This window comes from Hippoglossus stenolepis, chromosome 5, assembly GCF_022539355.2.
Source record: "Hippoglossus stenolepis isolate QCI-W04-F060 chromosome 5, HSTE1.2, whole genome shotgun sequence".
In the NCBI taxonomy this organism is placed as follows: domain Eukaryota; kingdom Metazoa; phylum Chordata; class Actinopteri; order Pleuronectiformes; family Pleuronectidae; genus Hippoglossus; species Hippoglossus stenolepis.
In genome coordinates this window covers 17,257,472-17,274,779 of record NC_061487.1, presented here as the reverse complement: position 1 = coordinate 17,274,779, position 17,308 = coordinate 17,257,472, and the positions used below count along the sequence as shown (strand labels likewise).

At 43.0% G+C, this 17,308-nt stretch overlaps 1 protein-coding gene across 4 annotated transcripts; it reads right to left on the bottom strand.

The window, feature by feature from the left end:
- Positions 1–144: 144 nt before the first annotated feature.
- Positions 145–4,375, bottom strand: pdp2 (putative pyruvate dehydrogenase phosphatase isoenzyme 2). Of its 4 annotated transcripts, none has more exons than XM_035157913.2 (9): positions 4,283–4,375; positions 3,765–3,886; positions 3,461–3,676; positions 2,605–2,724; positions 2,235–2,521; positions 1,789–1,894; positions 1,470–1,706; positions 1,071–1,370; positions 145–966 (listed from the first exon to the last, which is right to left on the bottom strand). In XM_035157913.2, the coding sequence occupies exons 2-9, from the start codon at positions 3,837–3,839 to the stop codon at positions 691–693; spliced, it is 1,617 nt and encodes a 538-aa protein (XP_035013804.1). In that variant the 5' UTR covers positions 3,840–3,886; positions 4,283–4,375; the 3' UTR covers positions 145–690. The 4 variants fall into 4 exon arrangements, with proteins under 4 accessions (XP_035013804.1, XP_035013805.1, XP_035013806.1 ...); XM_035157914.2 differs by having other exon boundaries at positions 3,765–3,892; positions 4,283–4,368; XM_035157915.2 differs by having other exon boundaries at positions 4,287–4,368.
- Positions 4,376–17,308: the final 12,933 nt, after the last annotated feature.

Here is a 17,308-nt window from a genome sequence, read left to right as displayed (position 1 = left end):
CGATCGCTGTTTATTTTGAAAACCGTTTCCCGTTCCGCTTGAACACATCACATTCTCTATATTTAGACAAAAATAAGTCAGCCTCTTTGTTTCATCGCTTTTTAATCCAAAATGTCTCTGTGGTTAAAAATCACTCAAGAAGTGTAAAATTTCACATTTGTTTAATATGAAGCATGTACACCTCTCTCCCAGTATCAACTTAAATACATCTGACCATCACATTACAGAGAGCACACTTTGACAAAGTTTTAAGTATCCTTCACATTTTACATAGAGGTAAACAGGACATAACAAGACAAAGATGGATTGTCTAAAGCAACTGTGCAAGACAAAGAAAAAAGGGAGTGTGCAATATTGTGTAGCTTTGTATTTAGTCTCAACATTTCAACTTACATTGCAACTTAGATATAAATGTCTATAATGTCCTTCATGAATACACAGAGTACAAAAATGTGTATTTTGACATGTTAAAATGCTGCAAACATGAATATGTGACCCGTGTAAATGTATGGAACAGTGATATTCAAAGAAAGTAGCTGTACACGATACGAAGCTGTAACCTGTCCCTTCAGTTAAAAGCATTTATATTTCAATGTATGTAACAGATTGTAATGATGAACCTTTGCATCCCTGACAATAGTTTATCTCTCTCTCTCTCTCTGCCCACCACTGTGAGAAGAAATGATTCTGTTAGCTGTGGTGAGGTCTGGCCAGGTCAGAGTTCAGATACACCACAGTCGCGGTGATGTCGTCCCTGTACATTCGAGCCAGGTCCTCTGGCAGAGCAAGCATAGAGGCCAGTCTCCCCTGGCATAGCTCTCCATACTCCCCTGTGCCGAGGGCATGTCTGATGAGGTGCGTGGAAGAGTTGGTGTCCAGGGCGGGGGAGGCCCGGGCCCGGCGTTTCAGCAAGAGTTCAAGCATGGTACCCAATTTTAGCTGCTTCTGAGACGAAGAAACTGGAGCCTGGGGAAAAAAGAGAGGAAACAACAGAGGAAATGTTTGAGAGGTTTATATAAAAGTTATGCTGTGAAATAAAAATACTCGTCACTATCACTCGGCAAACCAACCTGCAGGTGAATCCCACTCAGGTGCTCTCCAACCAGTCGCACAGCCTCCTCGTTTCCCAGTTCATCCCACAGCCCGTCGGTGCCGAGAATCAGGAAGCGGTCCTGAGGTCTGAGCTTGTGATACGTTATCTCAGGTATCACGTCCAGGTAGGGGGGAGTTAGGTAGTTAGGTGGAGTGTACTGGTACAGGTTGAGAGAGTCCAGATCCACTCCAGATTCCAGATTGGCCAAAATGCTCTGCTGCAACTCATAGCTCCACTTGAACCTCACGTCACCGAAAGCACGCAGGGGCATCAGAACCTGTCGACACCAGAAAAGTTTACAAACCAGTGACTTTATTGTTACAATATAACTGTCAACTCACTGTACAGTGCCAATTAAATCATAAAGATCTCTCACCCCCAGCAGTCTATCATCTGTGACCACCGTGTGTCTCTCTGATGACGGGTGCTGGGCTTTGATTCGCTCCATCTCAGTCTGGTTTTGCGAGTTATGGTCCTGTGACAGGGGTAAAGCACTCCATGAACCGTCCTCCTCCCGCACCCCCAGTACTGCTCGGCAGTCGCCAGCATTTGCCACGTGGATCCCATCTGTGCCAATGTGAGCCACACAGGCAGTGCAACCGGCGAACGCCACCTGAGCAGATGATGATGCATGCGTGTTAATGTTGAGTGAGCTTGAAAACGCTGAAGCAGCAAAAAAAGGTTCATCCTATTACCTGGATGGCTGTGCTTTTCATCAGGTCGTTGGAAAGAGGGACTTGAGCCTCCAGGGAGATGTCAGCGTCGAGACGCTTGAAAGCACATTCCAGAGCATCAAAGGGGCTAAAAGGAAAGAAAGAAAGAAAAGATCCTCGTAAGTTTGTGGAGAAACAAAGCTCATGCAGATTCCTCCACACAGGGTCCAACACATCCCTGAAGGATTTGATGAGTATGATGTAAAATGATGTTGTGTTCTTCGCAGTCACCAGAACAACTGAGGGACTATCTTCGAGAAAATTCTTGTTCCATCTCTCCAGTACAGTTCCAGTAGAGACAATGTCAAGGTGCATTGAAGCTGCTCTGGCATCATGTGGTGCTACAAAGGAATATTATGTTCTGTTTTTCCTTTCATTTGTCACCTGTCTGTATATGTATAAACACACACACACACGTGTAAACTTACCTCATGCCGTCACCATGCTCCTCACTCTCCAGTAAATCTTGCCAGAAGACTCTGAGGTGGTTGATGTAGAGCGAAGCAGAGTCACGATAGTTGAGGTCAGCATGGTGTTTGTACCACTGCAGGATAGGAGGAACAGGTCTGCCGTACTCCATGCTGTTCTCAAGCTCCTCCAAGCCCCTCTTGGGCATCATTGCAACTGCGATGTAGTACAGCAGTCGCTCACTGACAGCCTGGGCGCACGCCCAACCCCCATGACCGTCAAACACTCCAAAGAGCATGCCCTTTGACTAGAGAAGAGAAAATAAAAGCCATTTTACAAAAGGGGGGGGTAGCGAGCTGAATGCACCAGCAGAGGAGAGAAGATACAAACCTGGAGGCAGGTGGCTGCACTGCGACGGTCCTCATTAGGCGTGTTAGCAGCGACCTGGTTACTCTCAAACTTGGTCACAGAACTGAGTCCCCTGCTATCAAACTCTGGCAAATTCACAATCTAGAAAACACATGGACGGATAAATAAATGTACATTATTAGTTTTATTTAGAGGTGTAACCTGACTATTATTGGAATGATTTGAGTAATCACACCTCTGGTAAAAGTTAAATAGTCTGTATATATATAGCGCTTTTCTAGTCATGATGACCACTCAATGCGCTTTAAAGTTTTACATTCACCCATCCATTCATTCTATACATCTATGTGCAGCTTCTCTATGAGAAGAGGCAATTTCAGTATCTTGCCCAAGAACACTTCGACATTCAGAATAGGGAAGACTGGGATTGACCCGCCAACCTTCTGACTACTCTAACCCCTAAGCCATGGCCGTCCCCAGTTAGACTAGTTTAATTAGTTGAAGATGGAAAATACCCCCGGGAATGCACGTTGGGCACATTCGAGTCAGCACGGTGGAAATATCTTAGTTAAAAAGAGAAAATGAGGTTGGAACCAAAACATGGCCCATTTTCAGCCTGCTCCTCCCTCACATACTGCAGCTTCGATATCCAAAAAGTATTTTTAATATGTTATCCTGAAGAAAGGTGTTAGGTTAATTGGAGACTCTAAAATGACTGTAGCTGTGAATGTGAGTGTGAATGGTTGATTGTCTCTGTATGTCCACCCTGTGATGGCCTGGTGACCTGTTTGCCTCTCGCCTGACGTCAGCTAGGATGAGCAGTATGGATGATGGATGGATGATGGATCCTGAAGACAGATATATAGATGTGCATTACCTGCTCATTAGATCGCAGGATATTGTTGACCTGGAGCCGGTTGAGCTGGAAGTCTAGATCCTGATTAGTGGAGAAGCGCCGTCCTCTTTGAGACCAGCTTGCTGACCCCTCACCACTGGAGCGCAGGTGGACGGATCTGAAGGTTGTCCAGGATGGGAAGGGACAGCGGGTGGCTGGTGGAGGCTGAGAGGAGGGGAGTGCTACAAGGTGGACATGCTGGATGGAAAACAGGTGATGACAACATTAGAATGTAACCCACCTCAGATCAGGCTGAGTTGAACCAGAAGTGTGTCAGGATACAAACCTGGAGTGGGCTGGTAGAAGACAGTGTGTAGCTGGAGGCTCTTTGAAGGATGCTGGCGTACACACGACCAGACATCTCTACCGCAGCGCTGAGTGCTGAGCTGCTCAATCCCCCGGTTCTCTCTACATCAGGGGAAACGTAAATAAACGGGTTATGATCACAGCGGAAAGATTCCTGTGAAAATACCTGATAATCAATTAGCTCACACAGTTAGCTTGTGAGCTAAGAGTTAGCCAGCTTCATCTGTACACGACAGCCCACATGTTAAACCAACACCCAGCAGCTCACTAGCTTCACTGACACTCATGTTTATACGTGTGAACTCACAACACGACTCAGCTGTCAACACGAAAATCATGCAGTTAGCTTGCTAGCTAACTAGCTCCTGCGCTAACGTTTAACATACGAGCTACACACGTTACGTCAAACCCTGTAGTTCAGTTAAACATGTGCGCACGTTGTGATGCAGTGGGAACGTTTAACTAACATAATAAACACTGAGTTAAACACATTCTTACAAACTTGGTAACTACGAATGAATCAATGCAGGTCGACAGGCACCGGCTCCGTACGTCACAATGACGTAGGCACCCGGCTCACCGCTGCAGGAGGTGGCACTTCTACAATCTAAATACAAATCACATGGTATTAAATGATAAAGTTACAGTTTTAGAATGGAATTAAGCTTATATTTTATTATGTTGTATTATATTATATCATGTAGTATTATATTATATTAAACTATATCATGTTATATTATATTATATTATATTAAACTATATCATGTTATATTAAACTATAACATATCATATTATATCTTGTATTATATTTTTCATGTTGTGCATCAATGTGGACTGAACACTTCTTCCTGACAACAGTGTTTCAATGTATCTGGGTTTGTATTTTCTTCCCTGATAGAGTAAACATCTTGTTGAGATATTGTATATTTCACTCATTGTTGAATTTGCCAGACGCTCACACATGCATATACTGTATATATATATTTTCTTTTTTTTTTTCTTCTTTTTTTTAAGAAAAAAATAATTTTGTTGGTGAACATTGTACATTTAAAGTGATTTAATCGTCATTTATGTTTTAGAAAGGACTAAATTACACTAGAGATCAAAGACAAAACCAGACACCACTGCTGCTAAGCATAAACCACTAGAGGTCAGCAAATACACGGTTAAATGGTTTGTTCTCACAAAATGACAAAGAACATCTTCTCAATAACCCGATATTTCACCAATAAATTTGGTTTTACACCATAATACACAATAATATCTGAGAGTTCTACCTCCATCACAGAATAAGTGAACAGAATTTAGTTGTTGTGCTCACAACATTGGACATTTACATTTGTAAAGTGTAACTGCATCATCTTTTAAGAATCAGTGTGTGTCTGCCCTGTCAATCAATCCAATCCAGATATGTTACACCTATGTTTGATGAGTCATGTGACTTGTCCCCTCCCCCAGAACATTTATGGTTCTTTCTTTCCCTGAGGTCATCCCACCACACCACACTCCCCACTCCATCTTTTTATTGCTGTTAGCTTAAAACTCACCAAAATGCAGCTCTATCATTTGAACTGGTCACCTGCAACAGTTGGACAACAATTCATCTCTAACTCCAGTTGTACGTGCTTTTGAATTTTCCTGTGAGGAAAACCTTTTATTTTGTTACAATGCAAGACGTCTTGTTGCTCTAGTTTAATTCTGACTCCTGAGACTGTTTCGGTTGATCTTGAATCACAACAGTTACTAAGTTTAATAAGATGCTCTGTATTTTTGCCATATTTTTTGTCATAATGCTGCGTTTGATGTGGTCTTGTAAAAAAATACATATTTACCAGTAGACCAGGCTGAATGAAATATAGATGTGAGTCTGCTGTATGTGATTGTATGAATATTTAAGTGGACGTCAGCCGAGGGCAGCTGGGTTTCTCCTGCATCACTCACTCATTCTGTGAGGGGGATGCTCTCTCTCTCTTTCTTTCTTTCTCTCTTTTCTCTCTTTCTTTCTCTCTGTCTCTCTTTTTCTTTCTCGCTTTCAAACATTTGTTCTCACTCTCCTTTTCTCTCTCTCTCTTTCCTTTTTCTCTCTATTTATCTCCCGCTCTCTCTCTCTCTCTCTCTCTCTCTCTCTCTCTCTCTCTCTCTCGCTCACTCTCTCTCTCTCTCTCTCTCTGTCCACTTTATTGGCATGTTGGCATGAATGTCAACTGAACAGTAACGAGATAAGAAAAAAATGCAATTCATTGAGTAGGATAAAATAATGGTAATAATAATAATAATATAAATTAATAAAAAAATGTATATCTCAGTCTTTCCTTCTCTTTCCGACGCTCTCCTCCTTTCTCTTTCTCGTCTGAGGCCTATCACTTTACAGTGTTTGCCTGTAACTTGAACTCTCATATTCAACCATCTGTAACACTCTAATAAGCTTTACACTGCGGCCCCGCTGCTCTGTGATCAGACCAGTTCATTCAGTCATAGTGCTGAGTTGTGGAGCGAGTGTATCAGTGACTGACCTCAGATCAGATGGTAACCAGAGTCCTGCTGGAACAGTGGAGCCCAACCCCAGCTTCCAAATTCACAGCAGACCAGGGACTATCTGCTCGAGTAATGGGACACCAAGCCCCGACACACTGCAACACACACACACACACACACACAAAAAGCCTGAGATGCTCATGTGCATGCAGGTCGTCAGGGAGGCAAACACTGTGAAGGGCAGAGAGGAGAGGGACCCCTGCCTGCACGCCACCAGGGAAGAGCCCCTGAGAACCAGCCTGGGAATCTGTCCTCTGAGAACGAGAGGATGATGTGACGACAGATCGACCTAGTGACCAACAGAGTCTGGACTTTTAAGGTGAAGTCTGGGGTACACTGATGACGTAACTTGTGGAGCTGCTACTGGACAAATGGACAATTAATGCTGCAAGAGGACATTTTGAGACGAAGGACGATTCTCAGTAATAAATGGGTCAAAATGAACGTCCTCTTGTGCATTAACCTTTAGAGTTTTTTCCTTCATCCCTCTTTAAGGTAAGGATGTATGTTCCTCCTTGGGAATTGCTTAGCCTCCGCTCTAGTGTTTGATTATACACAAGAAGAAAATCCACATAAACTGATGTTGCTCCAAAGACTGGGAAACCCCAAATCCACCTGATGTCAGTGCAGTTAGGGTTTGTTTTATTGTCTCTCTTGGTAACTTGTGAATCCACCAGCATGCATGGACTACCTTGCTCATCTCTGGGCCACTGCTTTGGAAATCCATCCGACGTCAACCCCGACCCACCAACACCTCTGGAGCCGAACAACTCCAGGAGGAGTAGAGACAACCAGACGCTTCCAGCTGCAGGTCCAGTTGTTTCCCAGCCAGAAGCTCCACGGGGCAGCCCACAGGAGGAGCACGTCCAGCCTCACAGGACTGTCAGCTGTATCTCCAGCCAATCACACACCAGAACCAGAGAAGTAAATGAGACCAGCTCAAACTCTATCTGCCACATGCAGAACCGAGATGATGAGCCAGGCTTCGAGTCACCTCCACACTGCCATAGCCTCTCGCTGAGCTCAGAGGATGATGAGCTGGAGTGTAGTCCAGAGCTGGAGCTGAAATATCCTCAAATCCCCAGACCCTCCATAATAATCTTACAATCCGAGGTAAGAAGGCTGTTAACGTTGTAGCCAACTGGTATTCTCTTAGCTGGACAGACGGATGGATGGACAGATGGATGGATAGATAGATAGATAGATAGATAGATAGATAGATAGATAGATAGATAGATAGATAGATAGATAGATAGATAGATGTACTCTATTGATCTCAAACTGGGAATCCTTGTGTTACAGCAGCAATGTATCAGGCACATAACACACCAAACCACATATATACAAATATAAAGAATAAATCTATAAAAACTGTGCATAATACACACACACACATATACCTAGACAAACAAATATATAGCCAAATAGCCTTGCAGTTGATAATAGAGCTTGTGTAATACATTATATAACCACAAGAGGGAGTGTAGAACCCAAATGAAATCATTGATCTACTCTGTGTAAGAGTTAAACTAAGCAGAAACCCTTCATTCCTCATTAGACTATAACTTTTATTCTTTTGTAATAAGGTAGAAATGTCAAAACACACACACACACATACACATGTGCACACTGACAGAGCCACTCTGAGGTCAGGGCGCTCAGTGACTGGAGGTATAGGGTGTCAGTGAAATGTGTCCTGAGCTCCTGTTCAACAAGATCTGTTTCCTGATCTCTGTAAACACAACAACGTGTTTGTGTGTGTGTGTGTGTGTGTGAGTGTGTGTGTGTGTGTGTGTGTGTGTGTGTGTGTGTGTGTGTGTGTGTGTGTGTGTCTGCGTGTGTTGTGCAAGTCAAAAGTATTGTTTCTACGTCTCAACCAAAAATCTATCATGCACAACGTCCTCCTCCTTATTCAGAGAAGAGAATGACACATTATGTAAAGCCTTGCTCACTCTGATCAATAATGCTGATCAGCAGTGGAGGCTGCAGGGGAATGAGAGGGAGGAGGCGGTTTTAGTGGGAATCCTGGAATTTACACAGCTGATTACTTCATCCAGCGGGAGATATCTGACCAGCAGATGTTCAGACATCTGGCGGGGCTGATGGTTTTAGGCCGGAGGATTGTCAGTTTGATAAGGCCTCAGTTTAGAGACGTGCCGGGATAGTATCAAAACACATGGTTGATTTATTGTGGCAGGGTTTTTTAAATTCCTTGACAACTAAAACATCCAGCCGACTGGAACCAGTACTCAGATGTAAAAGAGCTCTTTGACTACCTTGTAAGAGCCTCCCCATAAAACTGCAGCAGAGTTGCTCATTGGCCAACAACACAACACTCCTCCATGGTTAATAAGGTTGTGAATGTATAGAACGACCCCTCCCCCGTCATAGCTGTTATTGTTGTGTCAGATTGAGTTGCACAACCGTTTTCTTCCTCCACCGGGGAGGGTTTGTTTTTCACCCATGTCTGTTTTGTTGGTTGGTTTGTCTGTTAATTAGCAGCATTACACAAAAACAACTGAACAGATTTCCACAAAACTTGGTGGAAGAATGTGGTGTGGGTCAGGAAAGAACACATTACATTTGGGTGCAGATCTAGATCAGGGGCCGGATCCAGAAAATATATTTTTTTATTTTTCTACCATTGCGAAATAGGATGTTTTTCAACATTTTACCAATTTTTACAAGAATAATCGTCTTTTGAAAATATTCACGAACATTCAGGGAACAGATTTCTATGAATGTGTGAAATTTGCTGCACCATGATTGTACTTAAGGGAACTGTTGGGCCTTGGCGAAGGTATGCGCCCTGTGCCTATCTACTTCAATCGAGTTTCCTATTTTCTTCTGAAACAGGAAGGCGATTTCACAATGTTTCCTTCAGCAGAGTTAATATCAAGCACGTGTACCATCCAGGGCTGGTTCTTCATTGAAGTGGGATTTTGACAGATGGTTAAAAAAACACTGATTGACCCACTGGAGCACAGGCGTGATCTGAGCATGTGCATGGACCCCTGCAGCCTCTTATCAGCTGACCACACAAATCACAGCCAAAAGCCTTTAGTGATTCCTCCCTTCAAGGCGCAAATGAATAGCCCCACCCCCCTTGTTGTATAGCGCCCTGGGGGCTGAACGTGATGCTGCAGGCAATTAGTGACAGATAATGGGAAAAGACGTTATGTGCAGTATGTCTTTTAAGAAAAACGAGGGTTTGTGTGAGAATGAAGAGCACAAGATATCATGTTCTAGATATCATGTTCCAGCTCTGTGTGTCATTCCACAGTGTGCAATTCTTCTGACTTAATCATTAGTGTCTTTGTTAAGTCAGCAAACACAACAGATGCAGCTCTGATCCCCTGATCCAATGCTTTATCTGTGTGTGTGCATGTGTGTGTCGGTATCAGTGTGTGATAATACGGTTGTCGCATTGAACTCTAAACCTTCCCTTGAAGGTCAATAAGTTTACGGGGCTCTGTCTTGATCCTGAGCTGAACCCCCTGACACATCAGAGCGTTCGGAACAATAATCACACACAGGGACAAAGAGAGTGTGATTCAAAAAATAATGTCTGACTAGGAACATATCATGCAACCTCTTCAGTACCGTTATCGCTCTCATGCACACACACACACACACATACAGCAAGACACAGTAGTAAAAGATTAGCCAAGGCTGGATTGAACAGGGCGACAGAGAGCAAAGAACATAACTAGTAACCCACAGAACATACTGTGCTAACACTGGCCTCAAACTTTGATCTGAACTGTATTTACAGATACACTAAGTGTGTGTATGTGTGTGTGTGTATGTACGTGTGTGTGTGTGTGTTGGCTCAGGCATTTAGGTTGTAAAAGCAGGTTTTAGCCTGAGAAGGATCTAAGCAGGTATCCACTTGTATCTCTGGCTGCAGGCTTATATGTGACCCCACATTCTACAGAGCTGTGAATCAATCACAGTCACAATGTTACTAAACAGGCCTATTGTGTCCGGAAGGGATTTTATTGTTTTTTTTCTTTTTGGTCTAAATTTAACCTCTACACTATGATCTGCGGCCGTTTTATTGCCCCTTAACTACACCTTTCTTTATTCAGCCTCATGCAGGCCTGTCCTTAGTGACGTGATTGTGACTTGGCTGTGCCCATTAGATTGATGTGTTTGTTATTCAGTGATGACCTTACTGTGACTGACAGTATCCCTTTGTGTTCCCTCCCCACGCACTCCCCTCAGGAATCAGAATTCCAGGAAACAGCGTCTGACAGGTCGGACGGCAGGGAGACAGAGGATGGAGGGTTATCAGGTACGGAAACCAACACAAGCTTCCTCCTCCGCTGCTTCTTTTCTCTCCGCCTCCTGCTCTTCCACACTGAATCTGCTGGGTACAGAGTTTCGATTATGGAAAATGTTTTGTCTGACGTGGTCATGACGGAGAAACACTTTTGATTTCATATGTTCCTCTGTGTGTGAGGAAATGATGGGTCACACACTTGTGCCCTGAATGTGTTCTCTTACTTGTTGTCTTATGAGTGATTAGGGAGATTTCTCATTGTTCAACTATTTTAGATAGTGATCCAGTGGACAGGACGGACATTGAGTGTGTGTGCACTGACTAGTAGAACTCATGGGGACCAAAGCTGGCTCCTAAAGAGGAACAATTTCAATGCTAGTTAAGTTAAGTTAAGGGGTAAAATAAGAATTGTGGTTTGGTTGGAGTTAGGGTTTGGTGTGAATTGGTCATGGTTAGGTTCAGTGATTTGGCTGGTTTAGCGTTAGACTGTCCACAATGAAATGTCCAATGCAAAGTCCTATAGGGTAGTCGCGTAAACCTGTGTGTGTGTTCTCATACAGATATATTTGTGAGGACTTTTATGACCAAATAAAACTTACAGTGTTAGGACATTATGGGAAAGTGAGGACATTTAGTCCGGTCCTCACTTTCTGACCCTCTTTCAATGGGCTGTTAGATTTGGTTTTCTGTCTAGGATTAGTGTTTATGGGTTTATGTTTGGTTTGGGTGGGGCATTTAGTTGTGGTGGTTTAAGTTAGGATAAGGGGGCTATAGGGAATGTATTATGCCAATGCGTGTCCTCACTAAGCCAGAAGTACAAGGGTGTGTGTGTGTGTGTGTGTGTGTGTGTGTGTGTGTGTGTGTGTGTGTGTGTGTGTGTGTGTGTGTGTGTGTGTGTGTGTGTGTGTGTGTGTGTGTGTGTGTGTGTGTCCTCACCTTGCCAGGATGTCTGGTAGCAGCTGAGTGCTGGCTGTTACCTTGGCGATGAGTCTTGGGGCAAAGCGTTGGGAGGGGTGGAGGGCAACAAATGGGTGAAAGGATTGAGTTGAGTGGCTGATTAATAATGTGATTGAGTGTGTACATTGTGTGCATGTGTGTGTGTGTGTAATAGTGTGTGCCAGTAGACCTGCGAGGCAGAGAGAGAGTAACAGAGCCTTGGCATGTCCCAGCCAAGGCTGCCCCATCTACAGGGAATCTCTGTGCCTTTTGTTTTCTAACCCTTCTAACATTACAGAGAATGGATTTTGGGGGCGGGGGGTTGGGAGATAAAAACATCTCACAACAACAATATGACTACAGCCTCAGCAACTACACTACAACTGAATCTGACACAACAAAACCTCATTTTGAAAGTTTTAGTTCAACATACGTGGTATTGATTGTTTTTGGTTGCCGTTACTGTTATTTTTGTCCACCCCTTGTATATAACATCCCTTAATTTATAAGGTATGTGTCTAAGGTAATAAAAGGATGTTCTCTCTCTCTCTCTCTCAGCCAAGGTAAACCAACCTACAGTGCTGTCATTAACGCTTAACTAAACCAGCCCAGTGTTTTAGATGCTTTTAAAGGATTAACATCTTAAACTATGTCTCTGTGCCACAAGCACATTTGCCCGCATACATGTACACGCACACACACACACACACAAAGAGCAAATGAGAGAGAAACAAGAGAACATCTGCTAAATATGGTTCTTTCAGATTTGTTCTATCAACACAATGAACAGTGTTCGCCTCACGACAGCAGTCTCTTTATTCCAATGAGAGAAATTGAAACAATACAGGCAGACTTCTATGCCCCCCCTCCACCAGGGATAAGAGGAGAGATTATGATTCACCAGGGGGTAATGTAAGTACAGAACCTCCTCTGTCTCTGTCTTTCTCTCCCTCTAACACACACACATGCACACAATAGTCATGTTGACCTTGATTTCCTCTGGTCATGGTGTGTCTTTGTGAGTGTGTGTGTGTGTGTGTGTGTTGTTGTTGGAAGGGCCTTCCTGAGCTCTAGGTTGGAAATCCTGCTTATTCACACAAACAAGCAGAAAGACAGAATGAAGGATGGACAAGTGAACAGACAGATACATGTTTAGTATGTCGTGTGGCCTGTAGATTTGAACACAGGCCTGTTCACCTCCAACATTTTACCTGAAATCTTTGGTTTTTACACCTTTAATGATTAACTACTGTTATTGAAGGATCTACATAATCTGAAAGCAAATGTCCAATGGTACTGTGATGAAATATTAGACTGTGTTTGCACTGTATGTTTGCACATTACCCAAGCAATAGAACAGCTTTTCATGTCTGTATTTAGAACTAGTACAAGGAGTGTTGAATTAGTTAAAGGTGGGGTAAGCGTTTCTGGGGAATGACAGTTGATATTTGATAAACAAATACACCTCTCCCGTCACTGCTCATCAGTATTGGAAATAGCCACCACCAACATTAACAATAACTGTAGACAAAGTACACACACTACACGTTCAACAACCAAAATCAGCCGAGACAGCTACACCACCGGTGTTTCGTGACAGGCCCGGAGGACGTTGCACACCGGTGCGTGATAGCCGCAGCCCACAGTGTGGTCCAAAGGCAGCTCCCAGTGGTCTTTGCACGTTGAAATGGCTCAATGAGGTCCAGAGTAGTCTGTGGTGCTTCAGCGCTTAGTGTTTAGAGCGCTAATCTGAAAAGGATTGGGAGTGTAACGTCCAGTGAGAGAGCGGTGTTAGCATTTCCAGTGGTGGTAGTTGTTAAGTTCTAAAAGAGTAGTGGTGGTGTCTGTGATCTGAGGTCACTTTTTCAGGTTGTCCTCCCGTCCTTTGACAGTAGAAGGTAGAAGAACGATTACATGATCTCATTTTGGATGTAACAGGTGATGTTTCAACATGTTTTGTTAAAAATCGCTCCAAAAAAGGTGATTAGCGTATTGTTAGCATATACTGTTTATGACCATTTCAATGAAAATCTCTCTTTATTGCTGAGAGACCTCCATCATGCTCCTACTCCTCCTTTAGCCCCTGTTGTAAGCACAAATGCAAATATAGCATAAATGAATGACTCTAGAGTGCTGCAAAGATATATACCCACACACACATAAACACATGTCTGTGGTCATGTGATCAAATAGACACGTTAAGTTGTGGACACATTTGTTCAGTAATGTGGATATTTCACGTCTTACTGTACAGTAACTGAGCCATCTGCTCTCCTTCCTGTTGGCAGTCATCAGGCTAAGTGCAATGCTCTGTACAGTGAAGCTCAATAAATCTGGGCGGCTCGACCAGTAATAACAGCCTCGACGACAACATCCAAGAACTGCAGTGAAATTACTGTATCTGGAGCCTTTTTTTGCATGTGCTTGCATGTTTGACATTCAAACACATGCAAACATGGACACACACACAGGCATGCAAATACCGGAAATCACACGCAATCCGTAATTTGCTCATCTGCTGCGCTTGAGAGTCGTTTTTCATTTGAATAGAATGAGTTTGTGGTCGGATTTGCCTCAAATGAGTAGAAGAGAGGTAAGAGGAATATACACAGCAATGAATAATAAGTATAGAACTAGTAACAAAAAAAAGGTCTGTGTCTTCCACAGAGAGGCAGCACTGGAAAATAGTGTCAGTGATCAATGACAATGAAATGTATTTGTCACAGGAACTTTAGTTGCTCCAGGCGGCGCTTTATGTCTCTGCTCTATTCGTAACAAGGGACACATCTGGGCTGGTGTTAATGAGAGACATCAAGAAACAGGCAAATAAATAGTGAATGACAAATACATATCTACATTAGAGCAAAAGCATGATGTTGTGTCAGCTGAGACATGGAGAGTTTGGGTGGCTAATGAGGATGGAGAACAAGAGATCATTCCACAAGTATGCTGAGAAGCTGACGCATCCACTGATCTCACAAACCTCATCCCGCCAGACACCATGGTGCATGTGTGTGTGTGTGTGTGTGTGTGTGTGTGTGTGTGTGTGTGTGTGTGTGTGTGTGTGTGTGTGTGTGTGTGTGTGTGTGGAAGGGGACACTGTGGTGTGAGTCATCGAGCATTGATTGAATTAGCTGAACTTTGGTTGAACACTCACAGGGATAAGAGGGAAAGGCAGGAAAAAGCTGAAAGCGTTATTGCCCAAAGAACTGCAGACGGGCTGAGGGTGTCGCCCACAAGCAGCCTTGTTAAAACTACACAAACAGTCTGCACAACATTCCCTCTTTGTACTCGCATGCATGCAAACACATATAGACAACTAATGAAGTCCCAAAGACTTATACTGACCTAATTGGCGATTTCCTCCAAAACAAATGTGGAAAATTGCTTTAGTACATAGATTTTATCTTGTGGTTTCTCCACCAGTGCGCTGAGGTTGTGAGGCCTAAACTGTTGCTGGGTCAGACAGGAGAGAGGGAGAAAACTGAGTGGAAAGAATGCATTAAGTCTGTTCAGGATCACTGAGAGAGAGGGAGAAGAAAATAGAGGCTCGATGTTAAAAAAGAAGGAACAACAAGTTCAACAAGTCTCTCAGATTTAACCGAGAGCCCTTGAACACAGGCTGCTTCATCATATGGTGGGTGGACTGCTGGTGTAAACCCCCAATCATTCGGAAGTAGGTCACGCACGTGGCCACGTGATGTTTATGCACACTGCAATTATGTGCAATTATTTACCATCTTCAAGTTTTTTAATCCTTTTGATAATTCACACTCACAATAGAACAATAAAGAGATAATTTTGTCTTTGTGCATTTATAATACCTATTTGTTATGTGTTCTTTTTCTTTACCAAGGAGCAAAGGATGTTCAGAAAATTAGTCCATTGTTAATCCTCATCTCAACTTCACTAGAACAGATTCACTATTATCAGTTGTAAGACCTGCCCACGCTGACAGGAAACCCTCTGTGTCACCATGGCTTTCAGATAACTGCCACATCCTGTTTAAAGAGGGGGGGTCCTTGGAGACCTGACGGAGAAAAAACACAGGGCCTCACATGCATACCTACATGTACACACACACACATACAAGAGCGCAAGAATGGTGGGAAACACTGGGACGATAACAGAAACATCTGTCCCAGAAATTAGACTAATACCAGCAGTGTGTGATAGTGAGGAGGGGGTCGTCAGGCTGTCCCGCTCTGGAGAGGAAACCCCCATATACACACAGGAAGAAGTAACAAGACGACCTCCAGTGTCCAAACCTCTCCACCTATCAGCCTTTATTTACAGTGAAACAAAGTACTCAGGACTATGGACTGTCTGTATAAGTTGACACATCAACATAGGTTTCCCCACAGGTCAAGGGACATGCAAACATTTGGAGCTGGCATCACGTTGCGTATACATGCACAACAAAACTTTTAGGTAAACACGATATAGGGTTTTCTGTGTGTTTTCTATCGAGAAAGAGATTCTACACTTGTTGAAACCACTATTTGAGCGTGTGTCAGAAATGAAACTGTGCCTCTGGATCTGTTCATCACAGCTGCGGTTTAGAAGAAGAAGTTTGTAACTTCCCTGAAACCAACTGAAACGGAAACAAGTGATAGAGGCGATATCGCTCGATCTACAGAGAAGTTGTTTTACTTGGACAGTGAGGAAGTACTTTCTTCCTATAGCAGTAATAGTTTATACCTCTGGTGTGTTTTAGTTAAATAAAACTCTCTAACACAAATAATAAGGTAGTGTCTGTTGTGTTATTTTAAGTGAAGCATAAGCTCTGAATTAATCAATTGAATTCAATGCCTTTACTGTCAATGTAAAGTCTAGAACAAAATTAAGTGGTATAGATAGTAACATACAGACAAGTAGACAGAATAAATGAAATACATATGAGTACAAACAATAAACGGAATAAAACATATGAGTTATGAAAACAGATTATGTGAAACACACTCATATCTTTTTTGGAGTTCTTGAGTTTGAAGGTGAGACCCCTCTCAGGTCTGTAAAGAGTTCACTGTTTTAAAGGGGGTTATGGGCCAGACTATTTCTTGGCCATTAAACAGCTAATTAATTACATTTTTTTTTACATTTAATACAGATAAACAAACAATATACAATAGTTCGCTTTATATATTCAGGTAGGAGTGTAGCTAGCAGTTTCCCTTTGTTTGCAGTCATTATGCTAAGCTAACCAGCTGCTGGCTCTATTGCTACAAATTGAGCTTACAGATATGAGTATCATTCTTATCAACTCTCTGTAAGAAGGATGTTTTTTAGGTTTGGTTTCTCTCACACATATACACACACACACAAACACTCGGTCTGTACACATCTGTTTCCTGCATGGTGGGAGCTCGGCCCCACTCTGAAGGGAGGGTCCCCCTCTGTCTGAGGAGATCCCTGTCATGACTCATCCTATTGTTCAGCTCAACACTTTAGTCACCCCTCTCCTAAATTATGAGAAGGTCCTTAGGAATGTTTTACTTCTCAGACGCCCACTCCTCCCACATGTTGAGATTTCAAACCAGACCCTTTGGCCGTCTCTCTTTTTTTTTTTGGTCATTTCCAGTAATCCTGCTCTGCCGTTGTGCAGCAACTTAGATCTTTATCCAAAACAGGGATCAAACCCAGTAAGAGAATAACACTGTATATAGCCCCTGAAATAAGTAAACCGACAGAACGCCATGAAACTGGGGGCTTGGGTGAGCCGATTGAACAGAAGGATGATGGATAAGCAGATCCACCTTCATCACTAA